This window comes from Lutjanus erythropterus, chromosome 13 (assembly GCF_056507025.1).
Source record: "Lutjanus erythropterus isolate fLutEry1 chromosome 13, fLutEry1.hap2, whole genome shotgun sequence".
Taxonomy (NCBI): Eukaryota; Metazoa; Chordata; class Actinopteri; order Lutjaniformes; family Lutjanidae; genus Lutjanus; species Lutjanus erythropterus.
In genome coordinates this window covers 23,067,973-23,089,962 of record NC_139329.1, presented here as the reverse complement: position 1 = coordinate 23,089,962, position 21,990 = coordinate 23,067,973, and the positions used below count along the sequence as shown (strand labels likewise).

Here is a 21,990-nt window from a genome sequence, read left to right as displayed (position 1 = left end):
AATTTGGGTAAAAGATTTTGTCACGTAACACTCTCATGTGAACAGTTTTGGACTTGTCCTCTGGAAGGCGCTATAGGAGCATCAAAACAGGGACCACCAGACCAAAGAACAGTTTCTTTCACAATAAACCCCAGTAACCAGTGAATGACCTCTAACACACTATATCGTCTAACTAGGGCAGACACTTGACTTGTGCAATATACATCCACAGTAGTGCAATAGTACATTTATTACAGTGCAGTAATTACAGTTACTCTTGTGCAATAATGACATCCATACTACTGCAATAATACATATTTTCTAGTCCAAATTTCATTGTAATTATAAAATCATTTACTTATAATTCTAATATTCAAGCTTACTTTATTTACATTATTTGGCTGTGGATGTTTGCTCACTGAAGTTTTTGTTCCTCATTTATCCTCGTACATAATTATATCAAATTACACTGAAATGAAAGACCTCTCTTTTTAACTTGGCCTTTAATTTGGGGTAAGTCTGCCAGGTATCATTACTGTTTTTTTTATTGTAATCTAACTATTTCTGGTTGTTTCCTATTGACTATTTATTATTGATATTTTTACCTATTGTTATTGTTTTTTTTAAATAATTTTTAATCTGATCTTGTTTTGTTAAGTTCCTTTGTGTGTCTTTGTGTCTTCTTTTATTGGACCAACAAGGAGTAGTGTTCCTAAATGTGTTGTATTATGTACAATGACAAGAAAGACTTTATATTTTATTCTGTTTTCTATATTTTAGCGAAACCTAAAAGCTTTGTGACTGTTGCAGCTCTGTGAATCTCAACAAAGCTGTTTTTCTTCATGAAACAATGTCCACATTTCCTGCAACCATTTATCACACCTTGTTGCGTAAATCCACCATTGTGGTCTCTTGGAATTAACATGTGTATCAGTAGTCTCTTATATCAACTTGACAAAGGAGTCACATGTTTATTGCAAACAAAATCCAGTGTGATCTGTGAAATCTTTAACAGCAGTTTTCTCCTGTGTCAAAATCAGGTCACAAGAAATTTACATAAAACAAGAGAGATAAGAAAAAAAAATCCTTTATTACTCATTTTTTACCAGGTTTGCTGTTATGTTTGTCTGAGTTTAACTTTGCAGGTTCTCACACTGCTGCTGTCCCACAGATACAAAAGCTTTTTGTTGGGATAATATGACAGCATAGCCAAGATGCCGTTAGCTGGCCTTAAATCAAAACTTGCATCCCGAGGACTCTCTGTCTTTAAATCAAAGGCAAATGTGACTCTTCCGTCTTTGTCATCTGTGAAATATACCATCCCGCACACAATGAAAGCATTTCCTGCTTTAGTTGTGGGGTAGTGAGTGTTGATGAGTGACTCCACAGAGAACGTGTCGGGGTTGAGCTTCGCCACCATCGTGTGATCATTGGTATCTGCTGCAAAGATGACCCACAGTCCCGTTTCATCCACAGCAAACTTGAAATACGTTTTGGAGTTGGGGAAAAGGTAAGTCAGGTTGTGATATCTGCTGTTTTCCATGGTCAGGGTGCTTATTCTCCTGGTGTTCAGGTCAAATCTGTAAAATATTCATCAGGCATGGGAAAGTCAAGAAGGTGAGTACAAAAGTCACATCTTACATGACACAGACATGAAAAATATAAGTATGTCAGCAGTCTTGTACCTGTTTAACACAAATACTTACTTTATGAGTCTATTTTTTCCTGCGTGGTGATAGTACATTGACTTCTTGTAAACAACATGACCACAGCCCTGGTAGAATCTCCTGATGTCTATAATTTTGCTTTTATTCTGAAACGTCGAAATGTTCCTGTGCTCCGCCAAAAGTCGACCTGGGGAGGAAATGTTTCTGTGTTAAATTCACAATAACTTACAAATATCTCTGATGTATAGTAGACTTTATGGTTGATGTTTAAATCACCTGAGAAGTGGTCGGCGATCCAGTATCGACCGTCATCCAGCTGGGATGCATCAGACATCCAGGCTCCAAAAGTGCTCTGCATTTTGGTGGCTCTCTCTGAGCATCTAATAGTTTTCATACTGCACTCTAAAGGAAAGAAGATACGTACTTCGGTATTTGGAAAAAGTTGTTATCCAATAAATAGGTAATAAATCTATCTAAGCCTTACTAATAAAGGCTTTTTAACTATATCCTTGGTTTGGTGCAGGTCTGCTTGAAGTAAGCCCCGTGGCTTCCCCTTTTCTCTAGATAGATAGATAAATAGACATACAGAAATTTTGAAGGGTAATTTAACAAAATGTTCTAACCTGTTCTTGTCCAGCTCTCATCGGTTGTCACGCTGATCTTGTTGTTGGTTTTGAGTGAATCTGAAGAGTCTAAAGAAAGAGGAAATCAAAGAAAACTGTTGACTGCCAGAAAAATGACTTTTCTGGACCTTTTAACAAAATCATCATTTGAATCATATCATCAACAGCTTGGTCAATGTAAAGTGAACTGGTCAATATAACACACAATTATAATAGCCCAGCGATTGTTTCAGGGAAAGTCAATTATAGAGTCAATTATTAGCAAGTGTTCACTTTCTCATAACTGTTTGCAACACAAAGAAATGTTGCAACAACTGGAATGTTTGTGTTTGTTTAACTTTGCCCAAAAACATAAAGTTAAAAAAACAACAACACAGAAACGTGATAAACAAGGCAGTTTCTCACCATTTTTCAGGGGTGTAATGATACTGTTTCCACTGTTATTGAAGGCATCGCTCTTTTGAGCCTGGTCAACAGAGAGTGATGCTGTAAAATGAAAGGAGACATCCATAGATAAATACAGACAAAAGTGAATGTTTTTTTTATGCCATTGTTACTTGTTCATGTAATTCAAAACAGTGTGTTTCCTACCTGTTAATAATTTAACTGGTGCCTCTGTAGCATTTTCTCTTTTGGTATCTTTCAAGGTGTCATGGCTGTTGTCTGGATGAGACGATGCTGACTCTGAAAAATAAAAAAGTTTTTTTTTCCATATCTTAAAACTAGATATTGGTCAAACACTGCAGTCTCATTCCAAACTAATATTAATATAAACAAATTAATGGTGCAGCATGAGATTATCCTGAAACATCTGTAGAATAAATGAAAATGGTTGTAAACTAGATGTTATATTTGTGCCTTGACTTAACCAAACATATGTTTGCATTTCAGGGTATTAACTCACTTTATGTGTTAGTATCAGTCAGATTTTTTACAAGTCCTCTCTAATATCAAGAAATCTATGGGATTTGAAAGGGTACTGAAATTGTTGCTCACCAGATTTCTTCTCTGTGTTTTGAACTTCCTCAGAGACGGTCACATAAAAACCATCTCTGTCTTCATGAGCTGAATGTGGTGTTGTTGGTAACGCTGAGAAAGAAATGTGAGATTTAAAAGATGAGTGATGAGAAGTTAAGATCAAATCTGTGTGTAAGAACGTTTCATAAATGAGTCCTACATGATAATAATTTAACTGGCGTCTCCGTAACACCCTCTGTGCTGGTTTCAATCCACGTGTTAGGTCTGTAGTCTGGACGAGGCGAAACTGACTCTGTAGAAAACACATCAGAATTTCTGATAAACTGATCCAGGCAGCATGTGGTGATACAGCCTCATTTCATGCTTTTATTGTATGATATATGACCATTTACCACTTTTAACGGGTGTATCGTTGTTGTTTCTGCTGCCATGTTTCCGGTCACTGTTGTGAATCTGATCTGGAGGAAGTAGAGCTGTAGAATGAAACGAAACAAATATTAATGTTGTTGCAGGGCAGCACCTTTAATCAATGTACAAGAGACTTTTACTCATCATTACAAACACAGTTAATACCTGTTAATATTTGAACTGGTGCCTCTGTAATATTCTCAGTGTCGGTATCATTCAGTGTGTCCTCTGAATGAACTGACGCTAAAAGATAAAAGGAAAACAGGAACCGGGGTAAACATGTTTTTAACCAGATTAGGTCTGTCAGTAATGTCTTCCCAACACTCAGAACAGCTTCTTACCAGATTCTGTACGTGTTTCTGGATGTTTTTTAGACTCAGTAACTTTCGGTACATTTCTGCTATCATAGGCTGAATCTGGTGTTGGTGATTCTGTGGAAAGAAAAATGACATGTGATGCTGATATTAAATGTTGTCCAAACCTGAAGTCTTAAATTATAAACAGTATCATAAAAATCAGTAGCTCATATAATGTATTCCGTATATTACTTTACTTTGAAGCTTAAGATCACAAAGTTAACTCAACAGTTTTTCTCCAGTTTCCGTTTGTTGTCAAATTTAGCTTATTGTTGTTCTGGGATGAATACGAGGAGTGTTATAAATTAAAAACAAAAAAGAAAAAAATTAATTAAAGGGATTCTGAAATTGTTGCTCACCAGATTTCTTCTTTGTATTTTGACTTTTCTCAGAGTTGGTCACATGAAAAACATCTGCGGCTTCATGTGGTGGATGTGATGTTGGAGATGCTGTGAGAAAGAAAGGCGAGACTCAAAGAGCATGAAGTTCAGATCTGAAGATCAGATTTTATTCAATCAATTCTTGGGCTATTAATCGGCCCCACCAGGAACTTGCGATGTTGCAATCACATCATTTTACGCAAATTTAACCAATACCTGTGAATTCTGCACAACCTTGCAATTTTGACCAAAACTAATCATTGTAGTTCCACCAGTCATAGCAGTCTCCCATGCAAACATCATACATGTACATCTCAATGAACTCAATGCTTTATTACTTGGTATTTTTTGTATTTATATTTTTTTATTTTGTTATCGGTACTGAAAAGAACACAAACTTTTTAACTGTTATTGGTATTTATTAATGCTCTGTGCACTTGTATTATATCATTTTGTGCTTGCTGTTTTGACTGAGTTTGAGTTCCAAAAATATTTCTCTTTTCTGTGTAATTCCCCAGGTTCACGTCTTCATTTACAAAGAACAAGTATTTTGTTAGAATTTTTGTAATGCTAAGCCTTTTTGGTGAAGTTACTCAATTCTCGCTTGGTCTAATAGTTTCATTGCAAAAAATGCCTAGAAACATTGCAACATGTATCTAAATTTTTTAGAAAAGCTGTTGTGAAATTGGGCATTTTAGGCTGCAACAGTCCTAAAAAAAAGCCTCTGAAATCCAGGAAGGACTGATTTTCTCACTTTATGAGTTAATGTAGGTCATATTTTTACATTGCTTTCTATACTAGGAAGGTCTGTGGGATGTAAAAGGGTACTGAAACTGTTGCTCACCGGATTTCTTCTCTGCGTTTTGAACTTCCTCAGAGACGGTCGCATGAAAAACATCTGTGGCTTCAAGAGGTGGATGCGGTGTTGGTGACACTGTGGAAAGAAAGGTGAGATTTAAAAAGATGGGAACAGTATGAAGTTGAGATCAAATGTGTGTGGCGTCCCAGTGGCGCAGTTACAAGCTGTCCTGTCCAATAAAGGCTCAAATCCCAAAAATAAAATATGTGTGTGCATACATTTAAGGTATTTCCTACCTGTTAATATTTCTGTTGGTCCCTCTGTTGAGTCATAGTTGAAGTCTTTATGAAATGACTCTAAAACATAAAAGGTACTGAGTTTAACATGTTGCTGCATGTAATGAAAATATACTTTATTCTACATATCCTGCGTTCTGCAGAACACCAGCTGAATAAGTGCCTAAGGATGAATTTAGGAATCTCACCCCACCTTGAGTATATCTATTTTATCCTACTCTATGTTTCTACTTGACTACATTTAAGAGGAATATACTGCACTTTTAATTTTCACTACATCTATATAACAGCTACAGTGGCTACTTTTCAAATTAAGAGCTCATATGAAAACATAAATGAATGCACTTTCCCTCTAGACTTCTGACATGGTTTCATTTCAGTTAATTAAAAAAATACAAAGATTACAGAAAAAGTCCAAAAATGGAAACAGATCTATCAGAACTTTGTTTTCTCTTCTTTGCTCCCATATCAATTATTTCACAGCTCCTCAGAGGAGCCTGAACCCTGAATTGGGAACCACTGGACTTTACTGAACTACCAAAAAGTTCCAGTAGTTAAAACCAGCAACAATAAAATGCTGCTTACACATTCATGCATCAGTAATAATGATGTAATAATGTCACATACTGGGTAATACTAATGAGTAACAGGGGGCATTTTTCTGCAGTACTTTTTCCTTTTGATATTTTAAGTACATTTCACACATAATATTTCAGTACTTCAACTTCATTTAATTATGAATGCAGGACTTTTACTTGTAATGGAGTATTTTTACATAGTTGTTATTAGTACTTTTACTTAAGTAAAGGATTTGAATACTTTTTCCACCACTGATTGTTTCAAAGTCTTAATATGAAACTCTTCTCTGCTAGATTGCAAGAGATTACATAAATTTGATTGGCTACACATGATTTAATTTCCTTGTACTTGACCATGCCAAAACCTAACTCTCTGCAAACACAATTCTGTTATTGAATTTTCATGTCAGTGTTTCAGGGTATTAACTCGCTTTATGAGCTACACTTTCTAATATTATGAAAGTCTATGAGATTAAAAGGGCAGTGAAATTGTTGCTCAGCAGATTCCTTACCTATGTTCTGAACTATCTCAGAGGTGGTCACATGAAAAACATCTGCGGTTTCATAAGCTGGATGTGGTGTTGGTAACACTGTGAGAAAGAAAGGTGAGATTTAAAAAGATCAAATCTGTGCATACAAACATTTCATGAATGAGATCCACTATTTCCTACTTGATAATAATTTTATTTAGCCTGGGTTCAGACCTTTGATTCTGCCCACTCCACTGAGCAGGCTCTTTCTCTGAATGTGGACATGAAACGTATTTAATGAACAATTCAGTCTGACATCAGGCCAAATTTTTATTGGTGGACTCAGGGTGTTGTGGCTGAAATTCTTCATGAACTGACAATAAAAACTAAAAGAAAAAAAAGTACTTCTTGTGACTGTTGTGACCTGCAGAATGAACTGTTGAGGAATCTTGGGTCAGTTGCACCATACTGAGAACCACTGAAAAACATTTTTTCTTGAGGTGTGTCTTGAATGTTTTTCTGACTTTGTATCATGACACAAGAACATGTTACTTTACATCACAAATAGAGAGAAAAAAAAATGTATATTAGACGTTTATTGTTTCCAGCAGTGAAAAGTAACTAAATACATATACTCAAGTACTGTACTTAAGCACAACAGTGATGTCCATTTGATGCCACTTTATAGTCCTACTTTACTACATTTAAGAGGGATAGATTGCAGATAGTTACTGTTTATGTGGTAATACTAGTCATATTTTACATGGATTTCTAATATTAACAAATTATGTGGGATTAAAAGGGGACTGAAATGGTTTCTTACCAGACTTTTCAGAGTCGGTCACATCAAAAACATCTGTGGCTTCATGAGCTGTATGTAGTGTTGGTAACACTGTGGGAAAGAAAGGTGAGATATACAAAGATGAGCAATGAGAAGTTAAAATCAAATCTGTGCTTACAAACATTTCACGAATGAGTACCAATATCTTCTACCTGGTAATAATTTAACTGGTGTCTCTGTAACGTCCTCTGTGCTGGTTTCCATCCATGTGTCAGGTCTGTAGACTGGACGAGGCGAAACTGAGTCTGTCGGAAACAAAAGAGAACTTAGATAAACATTTATTTATAAACACTGAACCAGGCAAGGTGTGGTGAAACAGTCTCATTCATTGTCCTGAAACAACTGTAGAATTAATTAAAAATACTCTTCCTGCCACTAAAACTAGATTTACTAGATAACTAGATTCATGCCTTGCATAATAAGACCTGCATAAGCAGACAAAAAAATCAGTGAGAAGGTAAGCTACTTTTATATAGTTATTCTTAATGTCTGCCACCAGGTCGGATTCTCCTTGAAGTCGCACGAAACAAGTCCGTGTTTACATTTTTTCAGGCAAAGTTACAGTGAGTTATTTTTGTCTGCAGGGGCCTGAAAAATCAACAAAATATAAAAATTCCTTGTGGCAGCTTTAACTAAACATGCATATGAATTTTACAATACTGATACCAAATGTAGTATGTACCGCTGACCATTTCTTACCACTTTTCATGGGTGTATCATTAATATTGCTGCTGCCATTGAAGGCGTCACTGTTGTGAATCGGGTCTGCAGAAAATAGAGCTGTAGAACGAAACCAGACAAATACTGATGTTGAAGGGCGACACCTCTGATTATGATACAAGAGATTTTTACTTATGATTTAAACACAGTTAATACCTGTAAAAAAATTATACAGTGGCTCTATAAAACTCCCTGTCTTGGTATCGTTCTGGGTGTCCTCGCTGTACTCCGGAGGAACAGATACCAACTCTAGAAAGTAAAGGAAAAAGTACTGAGTTAAGAATGTTTTTATGTAATCAGAACAAGGTCTGTCAATGGTGTCAAAACGGTTCATTACCAGAGTCCACACTAGTTTCTTGAAGTTTTTTAGAGTCGGTAACTTTCAGTATATCACTGTTATCATCCTGATCTGGTGTTGGTGATTCTGAAAGAAAGAAACATGACATGATACAGACTGAAGTCTTCAGTTACAAACAGCTTGCCATAAAAGTAACTGACTCATTTAATTTATTGGCATGTATTTTTATTTTGAAAGTTTACTCACCAGTTTTTCTCAATTTTTCATTGCTAGTTAAATTTAGCTTGCTGTTATTCTGGAGTGAGTGTGAAGAGTCTAAAGAAATAATAATAAAAGAAGACTTAAATCAAATCTCCACACTTCTCCCATCATATAATCACATTTAGTTCTAACAGTGTCATTGATTACCAGATTCCAAACTTGGGTTCCACAGTTTATCAGACTCAGTAACATTCAGTACTTTTCTGTTGTCATTGACCGTATTTGATGTTGATGATTCTGTGGAAATGAAGATGTGATTCAAGTTGAGGAGTCAATACAGACATCATGTTATAACATTAATTAGAAACCTGAAGACAAAAGTCACAAACAGTCTGTAATCTAAATTATTAACTTATTATTAAGATTTATAAACATTGCAAATTCTGAATTTCTTCCTACCAGGCTTTTTAATTGCGGAGCTGCTGATGTTTTCTGTGTCTGTTTCACTGAGGGCCTCCTTGTTCAGAACAGGAGATGAATCTGAATATGAAGAATAAGAGTAGAAATGGAGGGTTAACTTGTTCTAACTTTAAATCTATAACTACTAATCACAGTGCACAGGAAAAGTCAATTATTAAACCAAAAGAAAAAAAAAACTTGACCATTAAAATGTTTATAGCAAGGTCTGAAACCTTCATGGTGAGGAATAAAATTCACAGGCAATTTAAATGAAAACTAACTGAATAACATGTTATGTAACAAATACTAGTAGTTGTCTGATATGGGTTTTTCATTAACCAGTGCCAATGTCGATATTTAGAGAGCACAGCAGCCGATGGTTGATATATAATGTAGACACTGAAAGAAGGAAAAGTTGTGTATGATGCCTTTATTCCCTGCACATTACAGTGTAATACCTTGATTCTGAAACTATGGTATCACTGCTGGTACTTGAGCTCCCTCTAGTGGTACACTGAGGAATCTCCTATAATCTTAAAAATGAAGTAAATTAATTTATGAACAAATAATCAAAATGCTATAAAATGTCAAATGAAAATACTTCAGCTATGAGATTGCTGAGATGCAATTTAAACAAGGTTTTGTCTTTCTTTTGGTATTTTTGTTTTAGTATCGGCCTGCTATGTAGCAGACATTTTTGTTTATCAGCACTGTGAGCAGCCAATATTGATTATCTCAAAGTGCCAGATAATCTGCCTGATTAATCGATCACTAAACACAACCATGTCACAGTAAAAATGACTGTTTGTAGATGATGATTCTGTAGAGATGTACTCACCCATCAGCAGGTTGGTTTGATGGATGTGTTCGCTGACAGTCGAGTTTCTCACTTCATTAACGAGAAAACAAGCGGGACAGGGTGGACCACGTGGGCCTGGTGGACCTGGTGGACCCCTCGGACCCGGAGGACCTTCAGATATACATATACAGTAGACACAAGTCAGACATGTCAAACTGACAGAACAAACAACACTGCTGGTCAGTGATATACGCTGTTTACAAAAACAACAATTTCATCATTACTGCATGTATCATGTGTGACATTTTGTTTTAAATTAGGCAAATGACATGACCTCATATGTTTTCTTTTTGTTTTTTGTCCTTAATCTGTTTTCTTGTTTACTATCCCTACAATGTGAAAAATAGATAAATAAAAAAATAAATTTGCTGCGTGTCATTGCCCCTCTCTCTACCATCTTTCCTGTCATATGTTCAGCTGTCCTATCCAAATAAAAGCAAAAGCCCAAAAAATAATCTTAAAAAAATACAAAAACTTTTTTTTTTTCATCTAAAGTTTGAGAAAATAATAGATTTCAACAAAAAATAACAGGGGAATAGTTCACAAAAGTTGTGGTTCAGTTTGTTTATTACATCCCACAACAGCATAATATGTTGAACAAAACATAGTGGACATATGGATAGTCTTGAAGGGACAGTTCACCCCAAAATCAGTCTTTGAGATGTCTGCCTTCTCTTTGATATATTTCATTTCTATTAGAAACAAAGTGGTTCTGGTAGATTGTACTACAGTAAGAAAGTAGTTCCTACATGACACTGCTCACAACATGGTCTGTGGATTATCTTGAGTAACCGGGACATGATTTTTGGAAAGAGACAGTTGTGTTTTCTGGTACTTGGAGCAACACAGGACTTGTGCTTTTTAGTGTCATTATATTTGAGAGAAAGCAGAAATCTGTACGACTGATTTCACCAGCAGGTTAAATGAGTTTGTCAACTAAGAAAAATAAAAACATATTTTGTTAAATCGAATTCTCAGATGCAAACTCGAATAAATATTGCATGCAGTCTGAGTGACTTTGTGTGACGTAATGGTTCTTCTCTGTTAATCACATTAAACAGATCAGGTTTTAGGATGTTGTCGTCTCTCACCCTCAATGAGAATGTCATTGTAGGTTTCGCCTTTCAGTCGCAGAGGCCCAGGGTCTCCTTTAGGTCCTGGTTCTCCTTTTTCACCAGGGGGTCCTAGTCAGTGACAGATGTCATCATTAGTTTAACCCACTGAGTCAAAAAACAAAAATCCAAGCTAAAACAGAATAGATCATGTGTTAAAGGATCAGTGTGAAGGATTTAGTGTCATCTGGTGGTGAGCATTCAGACTGCAAACACCTCACTTGACCCTCCTCTTCCAAACGCGGAGGGGAACTTTTTGTGGGCATGAAATGAAAAATGTGAAAAGTTGTATCTAGAGCCGGTGTTTGTTTTGGCGAATGGCGAACAACAGGAATGTCAGCAAGTCAGAATTTGGTCTTAACTAAAAATACAGTTACTGCATTTTGTCTTTGTGAAGGCAGTACACACCTGAAGTATCATGACTGCATCTTAAAGGGTAATGTTATTATTGTTAGGCAAAATCTGTCAACAGACATATAAACACTTGGCAAAGTACTCGAAACCACTCCTGTGGAAGTTCCTGCCACAGTAGTCAACATGTCTCCAGGATCACATTTTGCCATTACGACACACACACACACACACACACACACACAACTCACAAGGTGAAAACAGTCAACACCAGCTCACATGCTGTCGGGGTTAGTAACCACCAAGATTCAGTCCAGTAAACATTTTCCAGCTGAATCAATCTTCTCCTATTCATTTTTAATGCGACAGCTACACACAAAGTCTCTTGTAGATGAGTGGGCTTCTCATGTTATGTAACGACGGCTGAACAATGGAAGACTGTTTGAAACTTGTGAATGACTTCTGTCTCTGCGTGTATTTGTCCGATCTGGTACACGTTTCATCTCTGGAGTTAGTCAGCAGGGAGGGGTTCACGGATTTATAAGGCACAACAAATCTCTCACCTCTTCTCCCTCGTCTCCCCTCCGGCCCCGGCGCACCCTTTGGTCCCGGTGAACCAGCTCTACCAGGTAAACCTAAAATGCAAAAGTACCATGACTGTAGCAACAAAGTCAGCTCAGTTAAAGTAATTAATGCAGCTAATCAAAGTGCCTGTTTTTACCTGGTGGTCCAGGTGGACCTGTGGAAAATAAATGGAACATTTAACACAAATCAAATACAGAAGAAGGAGCAGAAACCAAAAAGTGCTGTTACGGAGAATATTTATGAAGTGCACCTGTTAAACAAATTCCTTTGGAGCTGTTACAGAGATCTGTGAAGGCTTTGACCTGAAATAAAGAAAAACAGAAAGAAACACAGGTGAAGACAGTGTTGATAGGAACTACACCTGGAACATCTGGAAGCTTTCTGAAGTTACAGTTCGGTGTTTAAATCACTTGGACAAAAACATTTTCCTTTCCTGTGAGACGTCATGTCATATGTGATTTAAGAGATGATTACAGCTCTTTTAACTTCACATTATTCCCATTAATATGATCATGTGACTGCTTCAGAGTGCACGTACATGCATGTGAGTGTGCGTGTGTGATCAAAGGATGTGCATCTTGTCCACAGCTGATCTCTAATATTACTGAACCAATCAGTCTATTTTTTTGTGCACTTTCATGACTGTTTGCTAAATGGCTTCTGTGATTCTGACTTCTTGAAAACCTTTTTTTGTTGTTTTTTTGATGGCTTCACACTGGCACCAGCCGTGCCCACAGGCATTGAACGTGATATCTCAAGAAAGCCTGGAAGGAATTTCTTCAAACTTGGCACAAATGGACTATAGGATGGACTGATTAGATCTAGATGGTTAAAGGTCAAAGGTGAAGGTTACCATGACCTCACTAAACACCTTTTGGCCATAACTCAAGAATTTATAGACTATTTATATCAAAAGGTCAAAGGTCAACTTCACATTGACATCATAATGTTCAGCTCTTCATCAGTCCTCTGTGCTCCTCTGTAAAAATAGCCTATACATGTTTCTCACACAAAATTACTCACTGGAATCTGTACAGCGATAATTTCTATTTTGCCAAAATTACACTTGAAACCTTTTATTACTTTACTAAAGACTTGATTACATACATTATTTGAGTCTGGACAGATGTGGATGTAAGCTGCAACTTGACCAGTTGGTGGAGACAAACAACTGCAACGCAGTAATTCTATTTTTTGACTGTTTTATACGACCATTGACAGCTGATTTTTCAGTCTTCTTAACCGGCTCCTAGGGGCCACAAGTGATCAACAACTGCTTCAGTTTGAAGCCTTGTTTCAGTTAGGGACAACATAGGTGGAGGTCACATTATTGATGGCAGAACTTTGCAAATTTCTGCTGGTTGTATCGGGCAGGTGTGGTGGCACTGCAGTAGGTGCTTCAACATCTGATCTGCACTCTACTGAGTGCACTCCTCTAGTTTAGGAAGAGATAAATTGAATAAGGTGGCTGTCAACAATTTTGATAATGCTGGTTTTGTCAGTGTTCTTAATAAATTGAATTAGGGCTGCAAACATAATTGAAATCTGCAATATCCAAATCTCAGAAGCTGCAATTTTTTTGATAAAGGAAAAATGTGTGACAAAACAGCATTATAATGAAGTAGTGTAGTGCTACAAAGATGATCTAGCCAACAAATTTTGTTCTCCGCGTTTAAGAAAACCTGTTTGTTTGGCACAGACCTCAACGAATGTTACATCATCATAATTTTTTTTTTCTGTGGAAATGAAAATTATAATGCAAACATGTTCATTCCAACTAATCGTGAATCATATTGCAATTGCAATATTGTGCGGCCCTAAATGGACTATTTTCAGGTTTGTGACTGTTCATTTGACAGATGAGTGTATTCTGGGAGCTTGTGTTTATTTTGGTAAAGTACTTGTGTATCACTGGCAATTGTGTTGTCAAGAAATACAGTAGCACCCTCAGGAGAAATGCCAGTTCCCAGCAGATGTGATTACAGTTGAGGGAGGAGCAGTCACAGTCACGCTCCACTGCTGACTGATCCAGGAAACATTGAGTGGAAAACCAAACTTCTCCTCAATCTCTGCAGCAGACTCTTGGATTCTTTGCATGCTTCATATCCCAGAAGGGGACAAGAGGAGGAAATGTTTCTATTAAACGTGACAGAGTTGCTGATTGCTCCCCTGTTCTCAGTAATCATAACATAATGAGAAATTTATAAATCTTTTCATACATTTGTTTTTCATAGAAGTGCAACAAGCAGTCATAAAAGTGGTGTCTTACAGGAACCATGGAGTAAGTCATGAGCATCAGCGTGTCCCTATCCTCTTGGATTTGTGTTGGAGCCTCCTCCTGATGTCTTCTGCTGCGGTGGAGCTTCTTCAGCGTTCCAGCCTCTGCAGGGTCCACCGTCAGGATCTTTGCCTGCAGCCTGTAGCTCTGTGAGAGCTCCTGCATCTGGGCATCCAACCTGAGCAGCTCTTCTGTCAGCTCTCTCTGTCGTACCAGCAGGAACACCAAACCTGCTGAGCTGAGGAGCAGCAGCGCACACATCCCCACCAGCAGCAGAATAACTCCACTCCTCTCCTGCATGTTTGTATCCTGCTCCTCCGCTGCAGACGAATGATCTGCGCTCTGAAATTCACAAGCATATACAGCAGCAGCGCATAACTGAACACCTGCCAGCAGATGAGACGTCAGAGGGGAACTACGCCGTGAGCTGTTAGAGAGGAATAAACATGTCAAAATCTGTCTGTAAGTACAGCAGGGACCACGTGATGCATTGCACAACAACATGCATCTGGGAAACAGTTAAGATGTAATAGGCCTTACTTGATTTAGCCGCTAATGGACATATTTCCAGAGTGACATGTCCTGCAGACAGTGTAGTGCTTCTCATCAGTCTGCTGCTTTTCGTCTCAATATTGTCACCAATCATCCTACACAAAATTACATGGAAGTGGAATAAACAAGTTGTGAACAAGGGGAACATTATTTGGATCCACAAAAGAGCTCTCAGAGCGCTTTCAGTAAAAGCCTGTGGGTGTGTAGATGTGCGTGTGAGTGCTGAAATCTCCTTTTAATAAATGGCTTTTTATATTTCTTTATTTATTGCATTATGCATTTCCAAATATAGTATAATGGTTATTTCTCCACTTGCATTGGTGGATAAGTAACATTTCCATGTCTACATTTTCCAAGAAGTTCTAATTATCCAGTTTAATCTCTGCTACAACAAGGAAAAGCATGTTTTTCAGCCAACTTGGGATAAAAGCTCCAACCTAAACCCTGAAATGTGAGGCCAGCATCTCAATCAACAGCATACCAGCCATTCATGGGTGCTGAGCTTGAAGGACAGCTCATTATAAACATTTTAATGTTGCATCCATGCCCTTTCCCCCCCTGTATAGATTGACAATTTCAAGACTTTTAATTATAAAGATGACATTCTCTTTTTTCCCTCTCCTGCCTTTCTTTAACTGCTGGGTAAATCCCTGCTCCCTTTGACACAGGTCAGTCTGACCCAGCAGACTAATTTCCCGTTGAAAAGCCTCCTTTCTTCATGAATCAGACAGCATGGTTTCTTTCTTTTGAACAAAGCTAAATGTGAAGTGAGCCAGTCTAAAAAAAATAATACAGAATGCAACTGAAGAAAGACCTGCAGGTTTTGCAAAAAACACTTTTGTTCTGTTTTGTGTTTTAGATGAGCACTGTTATGGGGCTGATCATATAATGGTACTTGTAAACCCAAAGTGGCAGTGTTCCTAAGCAACCGGTGTAGTGAAGGTTCAGCCGAAGAGGATTTATAAACACTCGAATCGCTGTGATTCATTTGGTCGGTGAATGGTTCTCATCTTTAAAACCAGCGGAGGAAGCTCCGCATCTCTTCAAACTGCACTCTAACTTATCAGGAGGAGGACAGAACGAGACAAGCAGGTACAACTCTTTGATGATTTGTTAATGAAGAATTTAAAAATGCTTGAAATTCAGAAATTCTGCTTTAATGTTTTAAATGTGTAAAAATATCTAAATATATATATATATATATATATATATATATATATATATTTATATATATATATATATACATATATATAATAAGCATGCATCATGTTGAAAAATCATTAACCTGCTTCCTGCATTGAGAGACTGTGTTAGCTGTTAAACTGTGGTCAAACAAAAATCTGAGTTATGAAATTTAATTGAAACTTCAACTCTAAGTCTCATGAATCTCTATCCATGGTCTTTATCTGTCGCAATTATTTCTTTACAGTTAAATCAGAAAAAATAAGCCTTTACACTTTACAACTCATTGGTAATTTAATTAATTAATTAAAGTAAGTGGATCATACAAAATAGTGAGTCCTCTTCAATGTATGAAAAAGTGTTATACCTTGTTCATAAATGTTTACTGATGAAGAGTCTACAACCTACTTATACAAAATGTATAAATCATTTATAAGGGCAGTCCTATTGTGTAGCTAATATCTACTGTATGGAGTATGATGAACTTATTACACAAAGAAGTGAATAATCTGTCCCCCACCTTTAACACTGACTGTAGTGAGATATTATATGTGGAATCCTGTGACACTACGATGATACAAACAGTTCATCATAAAGCTTTATAGAGGTGTATTTTGGTTTAATGAGTCCCAGAGTTACATCTGAGCACTGAAGGACCAGAGAATTAAAGGGATGAAAATGAACACCGCCCACTGATGTTCATGATGTTCAGATGTGTCAAAGTTCATCTGTTTCATTGTAATAAATGGATGAATTTGTCTTTTTAAAGGAGACAGGAGTTTTTGGAGCACAGGTGTGCAGGTGTTGTAGTTATGAATGAGATGCTGCCGCTGGAGACGCTCACCGTCGGCTCCATGGTGGTTGATACAGCGTCTGAAATCACCGTCCCTCTGCTTCTGCTGCTGCTGCTGCTGCTGCTGCTCCTCACAGCCTGGAGCCAAACACACCGGCCACATATACCAGGTCAGAGACTTCAGCCACACTCATAAAACATAGATTTGACTTATAATGAATTATAACCTCAAGAGTCTTATGGATGCTCTTGACTAGTTATAAATAGAGTGACCAGGTCGCAACAAACCAAATGTGGGACAAAGAATATGTGAATATGGAATACATATTACAATTCACAGGAAATAATCAGCTCCAAAAATGTGACTTAAGGAAAAAGGTTGGGAACCACTGCCAGAAATCATAACCTTTTTCTTTCTACCAGGTCCTTCCTTCTTAGCAGGACTCGGCCCGATCCTGTCCTACAGCAGATTCATCTGGATGGGGATTGGAACAGCGAGCAACTACTACAACAACAAATATGGCAGCATTGTGCGGGTCTGGATTAATGGAGAGGAGACCCTCATTCTGAGCCGGCAAGTCTTATGAGATAAAACTCTTTACACTCATAATTTATCCAATGATTCTTTGTTAAGTCAAATCTACTCCTGCTCTTGCAGGTCGTCAGCAGTGTATCACGTTCTGCGGAGCGCCCACTACACAGCCAGATTTGGGAGCAAAATAGGGCTGGAGTGTATCGGCATGGAAGGGAAGGGGATCATTTTCAATAGTGATATTTCACTCTGGAAAAAAGTGAGGATGTATTTTTCTAAAGGTGAGAAATTACGGTCACAGAGAGTATATAAATAAAATAAATAATAAAGCCAATACATATATATATATATATATATATATATATATATATATAATATACAACAATTTGAGAACATATTCCACTACAGCAGACTTAAACATCAATATACCTTTGAAATTCCCCACAGGGAACTTCAGATTTTCAAGTTGGCAGTGTTAGCATCATTAACTCTTTCAGGAGTGAACAACATTCATGTTAGTTTGGTAACAAGCTGATTCATTCACTTCACCATTCACCAAAAACATGAACATGTTCAATAATCTTTAATCTGTTGCACAGCACTGGCAGTAGAGATGTCTACCTTTTCTAAAATAGAGCTAGATGGCACCCGGGTTGTGGTCCTTGAAGCACCAAAACATACATTTGAAAAACTAAACAGCAGTAACTATTTCCAGAAATCATCACATCGTTGCTCAAGATAATCCAATGCCCTACCACTTTCTTTCTGTGATGTAAAGAAAACAGTTAAATAGTTTCCCACATACATTTCTCACAGCAACCTTTGTAGATTATCTTGACTAATCGGGTTATGATCTCTGGAAAGCAACATTGCTGTTGAGTTGTATTTTTAGCACTGTAAAGCCAAGAGCCATCTAGGTCCATTATTTTGGAGAGAAGGCAGAAATCTCTACTTCAAAACACTGCACCTCACACCAAAACAAGATGGATAAATAGCACTGCAGGCCAGAGGAAAAAATATATTTTTGATTTTGGGGCGAACTATCTCTTTAACAAGCTAACAAAAATAAGTTGCACTTCTGTGAATGGAAGTCTTGCAATAACTGAAACACTGCATCATCACATTTGAATTACTGTAGAGTTTCATGGTTGTTTTACAGCTCTGACGGGCCCTGGTCTCCAGAGGACGGTGGGAATCTGTGTGAGCTCCACAGCCAAACACCTGGACCGCCTGCATGAGATGACGGACTCCTCCGGACATGTGGACTCTCTCAATCTGCTGAGAGCCGTCGTGGTTGACATCTCCAACAGACTTTTCCTCAGGGTGCCGCTCGATGGTCAGCTGCATTTTCACTAAATCATATCTGCAGTGTTTGCACAGACGCCCACAGCTCATAATTCTGTTTTTCTGCTCCTCGTAACTCAGAAAAAGACTTGCTGATGAAAATCCAAAACTACTTTGAGACTTGGCAAACTGTTCTAATAAAGCCTGATATATTCTTCAAGATTGGATGGCTGTACAACAAGCATAAGAGAGCAGCGTAAGATTCTCACATGTCACAGTATTTCGATATTTGGATTGTGATTTCTGCAGGCTAATCTTTATGTTGCTTTTTGCCCCAACAGCCAAGAGCTGCAAGATGTGATGGAGAGCCTTCTTGAGATTAAAAGAAAGATTATAAATGAGTCAGAGAAGCTGGATGATGATCTTGACTTTGCAACAGAGCTCATCTTTGCTCAGGTTTGTCTCTTCTGATAAATATACTCCTGTGTCACAGAGCAGATGTTATAGTTGGGTCATCTCAAGCAATTCTGTGACTGGAAAGTGGAGGTTTGTTTCTCTGCGGATTTGTCATCTATGAAGCTTAAAAAACAAATTTAGCCCTCATGTCTTAACAAAAATGCAGACTCATTTTGTGAGAAATAATGTGAAAAATAATCATTTCTTATTATTGATTGTAGTTTTTCATGATTTAACCTATTTCCAAGATCCACCCATTTTTTAGATCCAGAAGGATCAAGTCAGTGGCCATTTGGATTTTTTTTTGCTGTGTTCTGCATACCTTATTTTTTCTCTTGAACAGAACCATGGAGAGCTGTCAGCAGATAACGTCCGGCAGTGCGTGCTGGAGATGGTGATTGCAGCTCCTGACACACTTTCCATCAGCCTCTTCTTCATGCTGATGCTGCTGAAGCAGAACCCAGACGTAGAACTGAAGATAGTGGAGGAGATGAACACGGTCTTGAGTAAGTACGTTTTAATTTCAGTTTCACTCTATGACAGCTGGAAATTAAAGTATTCTAAACAATCCATGAAAGCTGCATTTTACTTTTTAGGTGATAAACGGCCTGAAAACATTGATTATCAGAGCTTGAAAGTGCTGGAGAGTTTCATCAACGAGTCTTTAAGGTTTCATCCTGTGGTTGATTTCACGATGAGAAAAGCTCTGGAGGATGACACCATTGAAGGAACTAAAATTACAAAAGGAACCAACATCATTCTCAACATCGGTCTCATGCATAAGACTGAATTCTTCCCTAAACCCAAAGAGTTCAGCCTGAGTAACTTTGACAAAACAGTAAGTTGTGCAACTACAGAAGGGTCCTGCTGCCACACCAGAAAAAACATTAATAGTATCATATTACAATGTGAAAAGTATACTTTTAGAATGAGGTATTTTCATATTATTATGGCATAAAAACTTATCATGTTATAAGAAGAACGTTTCCATTATAAAAATATGCTATTTATCTTGTTATGACGTGAAAAGTCTGTCATAACAAGATGTTTTCCTGTTATGACAAGATAATTTCACAAGAAAATGTTCTTAATATAATAATTATCTTGTCATAAATGAATGAAAAGTTTTTTTATTATAACAAGGTGTTTTTCAGATCATAAGATATTTTCCTGTTACAAGATATTTACATGTTACTTCAACATAAAAAGTTAATGTGTTCTAACAAGAAACTTTTATAACTAAACTAAAACATTATATGTTTTATCATGATCCATATCTTATTTTTATTTGACATTAAATAATAAAAAGTTCCAATGTGGTTAGTTTGTATATTGACTTGTAATAGTGTTACAACATGAAAGATGTTAATAATATTGCCAATATTACTTGCAATGTCTTGCCATTACTTCTTTTTCTATTTCAGTTTACTTTATTTATTTTTATTTTATTGCTATTTTATTAGGCACAGGGTTTTGCATTTACTCCTTATACACTTTAAATTTTATATTTAACTTTACATTTAATACTCTTTTGTTATTATTCTTATATTACTGTAATTTTGGAGAAATCTCTGGTATGAATTTCGATTGGGATCAATAAAAGCTCTATCTTATCTCATCAATAAACTTTTCACATTATAGTGTGACACTGATCCACTTTTCTTTATGCAACAATATGTGGCTGTAGAAACACAAACCAACAGTTGAGTCTTTACCTCCTGTGTTTGCCAGGTGCCCAGTCGTTTCTTCCAGCCCTTCGGCTGCGGGCCTCGCTCCTGCGTGGGCAAGCACATCGCCATGGTGATGATGAAGGCCATCCTGGTCACTCTGTTGTCTCGTTACACTGTGTGTCCTCGTCAAGGCTGCACCCTCAACAGCATCAGACAGACCAACGACCTGTCGCAGCAGCCTGTGGAGGACGAGCACAGCCTGGCCATGCGCTTCATCCCTCGAACAACAACAACACAACCTCCACACAGACAGCAGCACAGTCAGCACTGAGACACAGTGGTTACACTTTGGTGGAAACTATTTAGTTTAACTATGTAGCTGATAGAGTGAAGAAGACAGGCCTGCTGCGCTGCTGATGTTGGCTGACCGAGTCGCACAAATGTGAAAAACACCCACTGAACTCTGATGCTCTGGATTCTCATACTTCTATATTTCTGGGTTTGCTTCAAAGAGCAATTAAACACTAAATTAATGGCATGACAGCGGATGTCTCTGCTACTTTAACAACACTGTCCTTTAAGCAAATACAGTTGACAGTTATCTTACAGAGTTGTTCCATGATGATTTTCTGGCCCATGGGAAGCATTATGGAAAACTAGGGTGGAAATGGATTAGAAAAAAGTTTATTGTCTTGAGAAGTGAAGCCACAAAATAATTATTAAGGTCTAAAATTATCTTAAGAAGTTGTCCCTAAGTGGTGCCAATTTGTTTAAGACCTGAACTGACACAAATGACAAGTTACATGTTACAGTTTTTGTAAATTTCTAACAAGCATTAGACAATACTGAATCCACATTTTCAAAACTCTTCATTCAGTCTGCATTACCGACATGCTCCTCAGCCAAACAGTTAATCTCACCTCCAAAACTTCATACAAAATTAGTGTGTTTGACAAAAGAACTGATAAAAAGTTACACGAATAATTAACCTTTATGTTTTGGTATCTTTTCCTCCGTTTGGTAACAAGACTACAGTAAAAACAGGACACCTAGGGGAATTGCAATTAGCTGGATTAGCTTTGGACTGAATTATTTTATCTAATTGTAAATATTCTGCTGAGGTTCTATACATTATATTTTTCAATATTGTTACTGCAGAAATGCACAAGATTTGTTTTTCATCTCGTGAGCTGCAAATACAGTGTGTAGTGCTTTTGCAGGTGGCGGAGTATGAATGAGAAAAGAGTTTGTGGATTTTGGAAAATGTGGTAATTGAATGCATT

The 21,990-nt window shown here is 37.3% G+C and overlaps 3 protein-coding genes and 1 long non-coding RNA gene across 5 annotated transcripts; 2 read left to right on the top strand and 2 right to left on the bottom strand.

Annotated features, from left to right (window-relative positions):
- Positions 1-934: 934 nt before the first annotated feature.
- LOC146316564 (uncharacterized) lies at positions 935-14,717 on the bottom strand. Its single transcript, XM_084734084.1, has 27 exons — positions 14,230-14,717; positions 12,211-12,262; positions 12,097-12,114; positions 11,939-12,010; positions 11,004-11,096; positions 9,892-10,023; positions 9,054-9,134; positions 8,802-8,891; positions 8,640-8,708; positions 8,433-8,519; positions 8,252-8,344; positions 8,075-8,155; positions 7,528-7,620; positions 7,358-7,426; positions 6,577-6,654; positions 5,236-5,325; positions 3,997-4,086; positions 3,821-3,898; positions 3,640-3,720; positions 3,447-3,539; positions 3,266-3,358; positions 2,861-2,953; positions 2,675-2,755; positions 2,270-2,338; positions 1,923-2,048; positions 1,686-1,833; positions 935-1,559 (listed from the first exon to the last, which is right to left on the bottom strand). Exons 1-27 carry the CDS (start codon positions 14,536-14,538, stop codon positions 1,097-1,099), a joined length of 2,922 nt encoding a protein of 973 aa, XP_084590210.1. The 5' UTR covers positions 14,539-14,717; the 3' UTR covers positions 935-1,096.
- Positions 14,599-17,485, top strand: LOC146316563 (aromatase-like). The gene is made up of 3 exons (XM_084734264.1): positions 14,599-14,700; positions 16,742-16,935; positions 17,189-17,485. The coding sequence occupies exons 2-3, from the start codon at positions 16,785-16,787 to the stop codon at positions 17,350-17,352; spliced, it is 315 nt and encodes a 104-aa protein (XP_084590390.1). The 5' UTR covers positions 14,599-14,700; positions 16,742-16,784; the 3' UTR covers positions 17,353-17,485.
- On the bottom strand, positions 16,847-20,878 carry LOC146316562 (uncharacterized). The gene is made up of 3 exons (XR_014771755.1): positions 20,753-20,878; positions 19,360-19,509; positions 16,847-16,903 (listed from the first exon to the last, which is right to left on the bottom strand). It is a non-coding gene; the product is annotated as an uncharacterized LOC146316562 (long non-coding RNA).
- On the top strand, positions 17,366-21,115 carry LOC146316561 (aromatase-like). 2 transcript variants are annotated; one of them, XM_084734261.1, is made up of 7 exons: positions 17,366-17,578; positions 18,457-18,633; positions 18,723-18,837; positions 18,923-19,037; positions 19,381-19,543; positions 19,634-19,875; positions 20,769-21,115. In XM_084734261.1, exons 1-7 carry the CDS (start codon positions 17,506-17,508, stop codon positions 21,036-21,038), a joined length of 1,155 nt encoding a protein of 384 aa, XP_084590387.1. In that variant the 5' UTR covers positions 17,366-17,505; the 3' UTR covers positions 21,039-21,115. The 2 variants fall into 2 exon arrangements, with proteins under 2 accessions (XP_084590387.1, XP_084590388.1); XM_084734262.1 differs by having other exon boundaries at positions 17,380-17,578; positions 19,381-19,875.
- The last annotated feature ends 875 nt before the right edge of the window (positions 21,116-21,990 follow it).

Excerpts from the sequence above, each read along its gene's own strand:
- LOC146316564 (XM_084734084.1), bottom strand. The coding sequence starts at position 14,538 with ATGCAGGAGAGGAGTGGAGTTATTCTGCTGCTGGTGGGGATGTGTGCG. Across the intron at positions 9,135-9,891 it reads TCAAACCAACCTGCTGATGG|ATTCATCTCCTGTTCTGAAC; the intron begins GTGAGTACATCT and ends CTTCATATTCAG. Across the intron at positions 2,049-2,269 it reads TGAGAGCTGGACAAGAACAG|AGTGCAGTATGAAAACTATT; the intron begins GTTAGAACATTT and ends TCTTTCCTTTAG.
- LOC146316563 (XM_084734264.1), top strand. The coding sequence starts at position 16,785 with ATGAATGAGATGCTGCCGCTGGAGACGCTCACCGTCGGCTCCATGGTG. Across the intron at positions 16,936-17,188 it reads ACACCGGCCACATATACCAG|GTCCTTCCTTCTTAGCAGGA; the intron begins GTCAGAGACTTC and ends TCTTTCTACCAG.
- LOC146316561 (XM_084734262.1), top strand. The coding sequence starts at position 17,506 with ATGGAAGGGAAGGGGATCATTTTCAATAGTGATATTTCACTCTGGAAA. Across the intron at positions 18,838-18,922 it reads AACAAGCATAAGAGAGCAGC|CCAAGAGCTGCAAGATGTGA; the intron begins GTAAGATTCTCA and ends TTGCCCCAACAG. Across the intron at positions 19,038-19,380 it reads CAGAGCTCATCTTTGCTCAG|AACCATGGAGAGCTGTCAGC; the intron begins GTTTGTCTCTTC and ends TCTCTTGAACAG.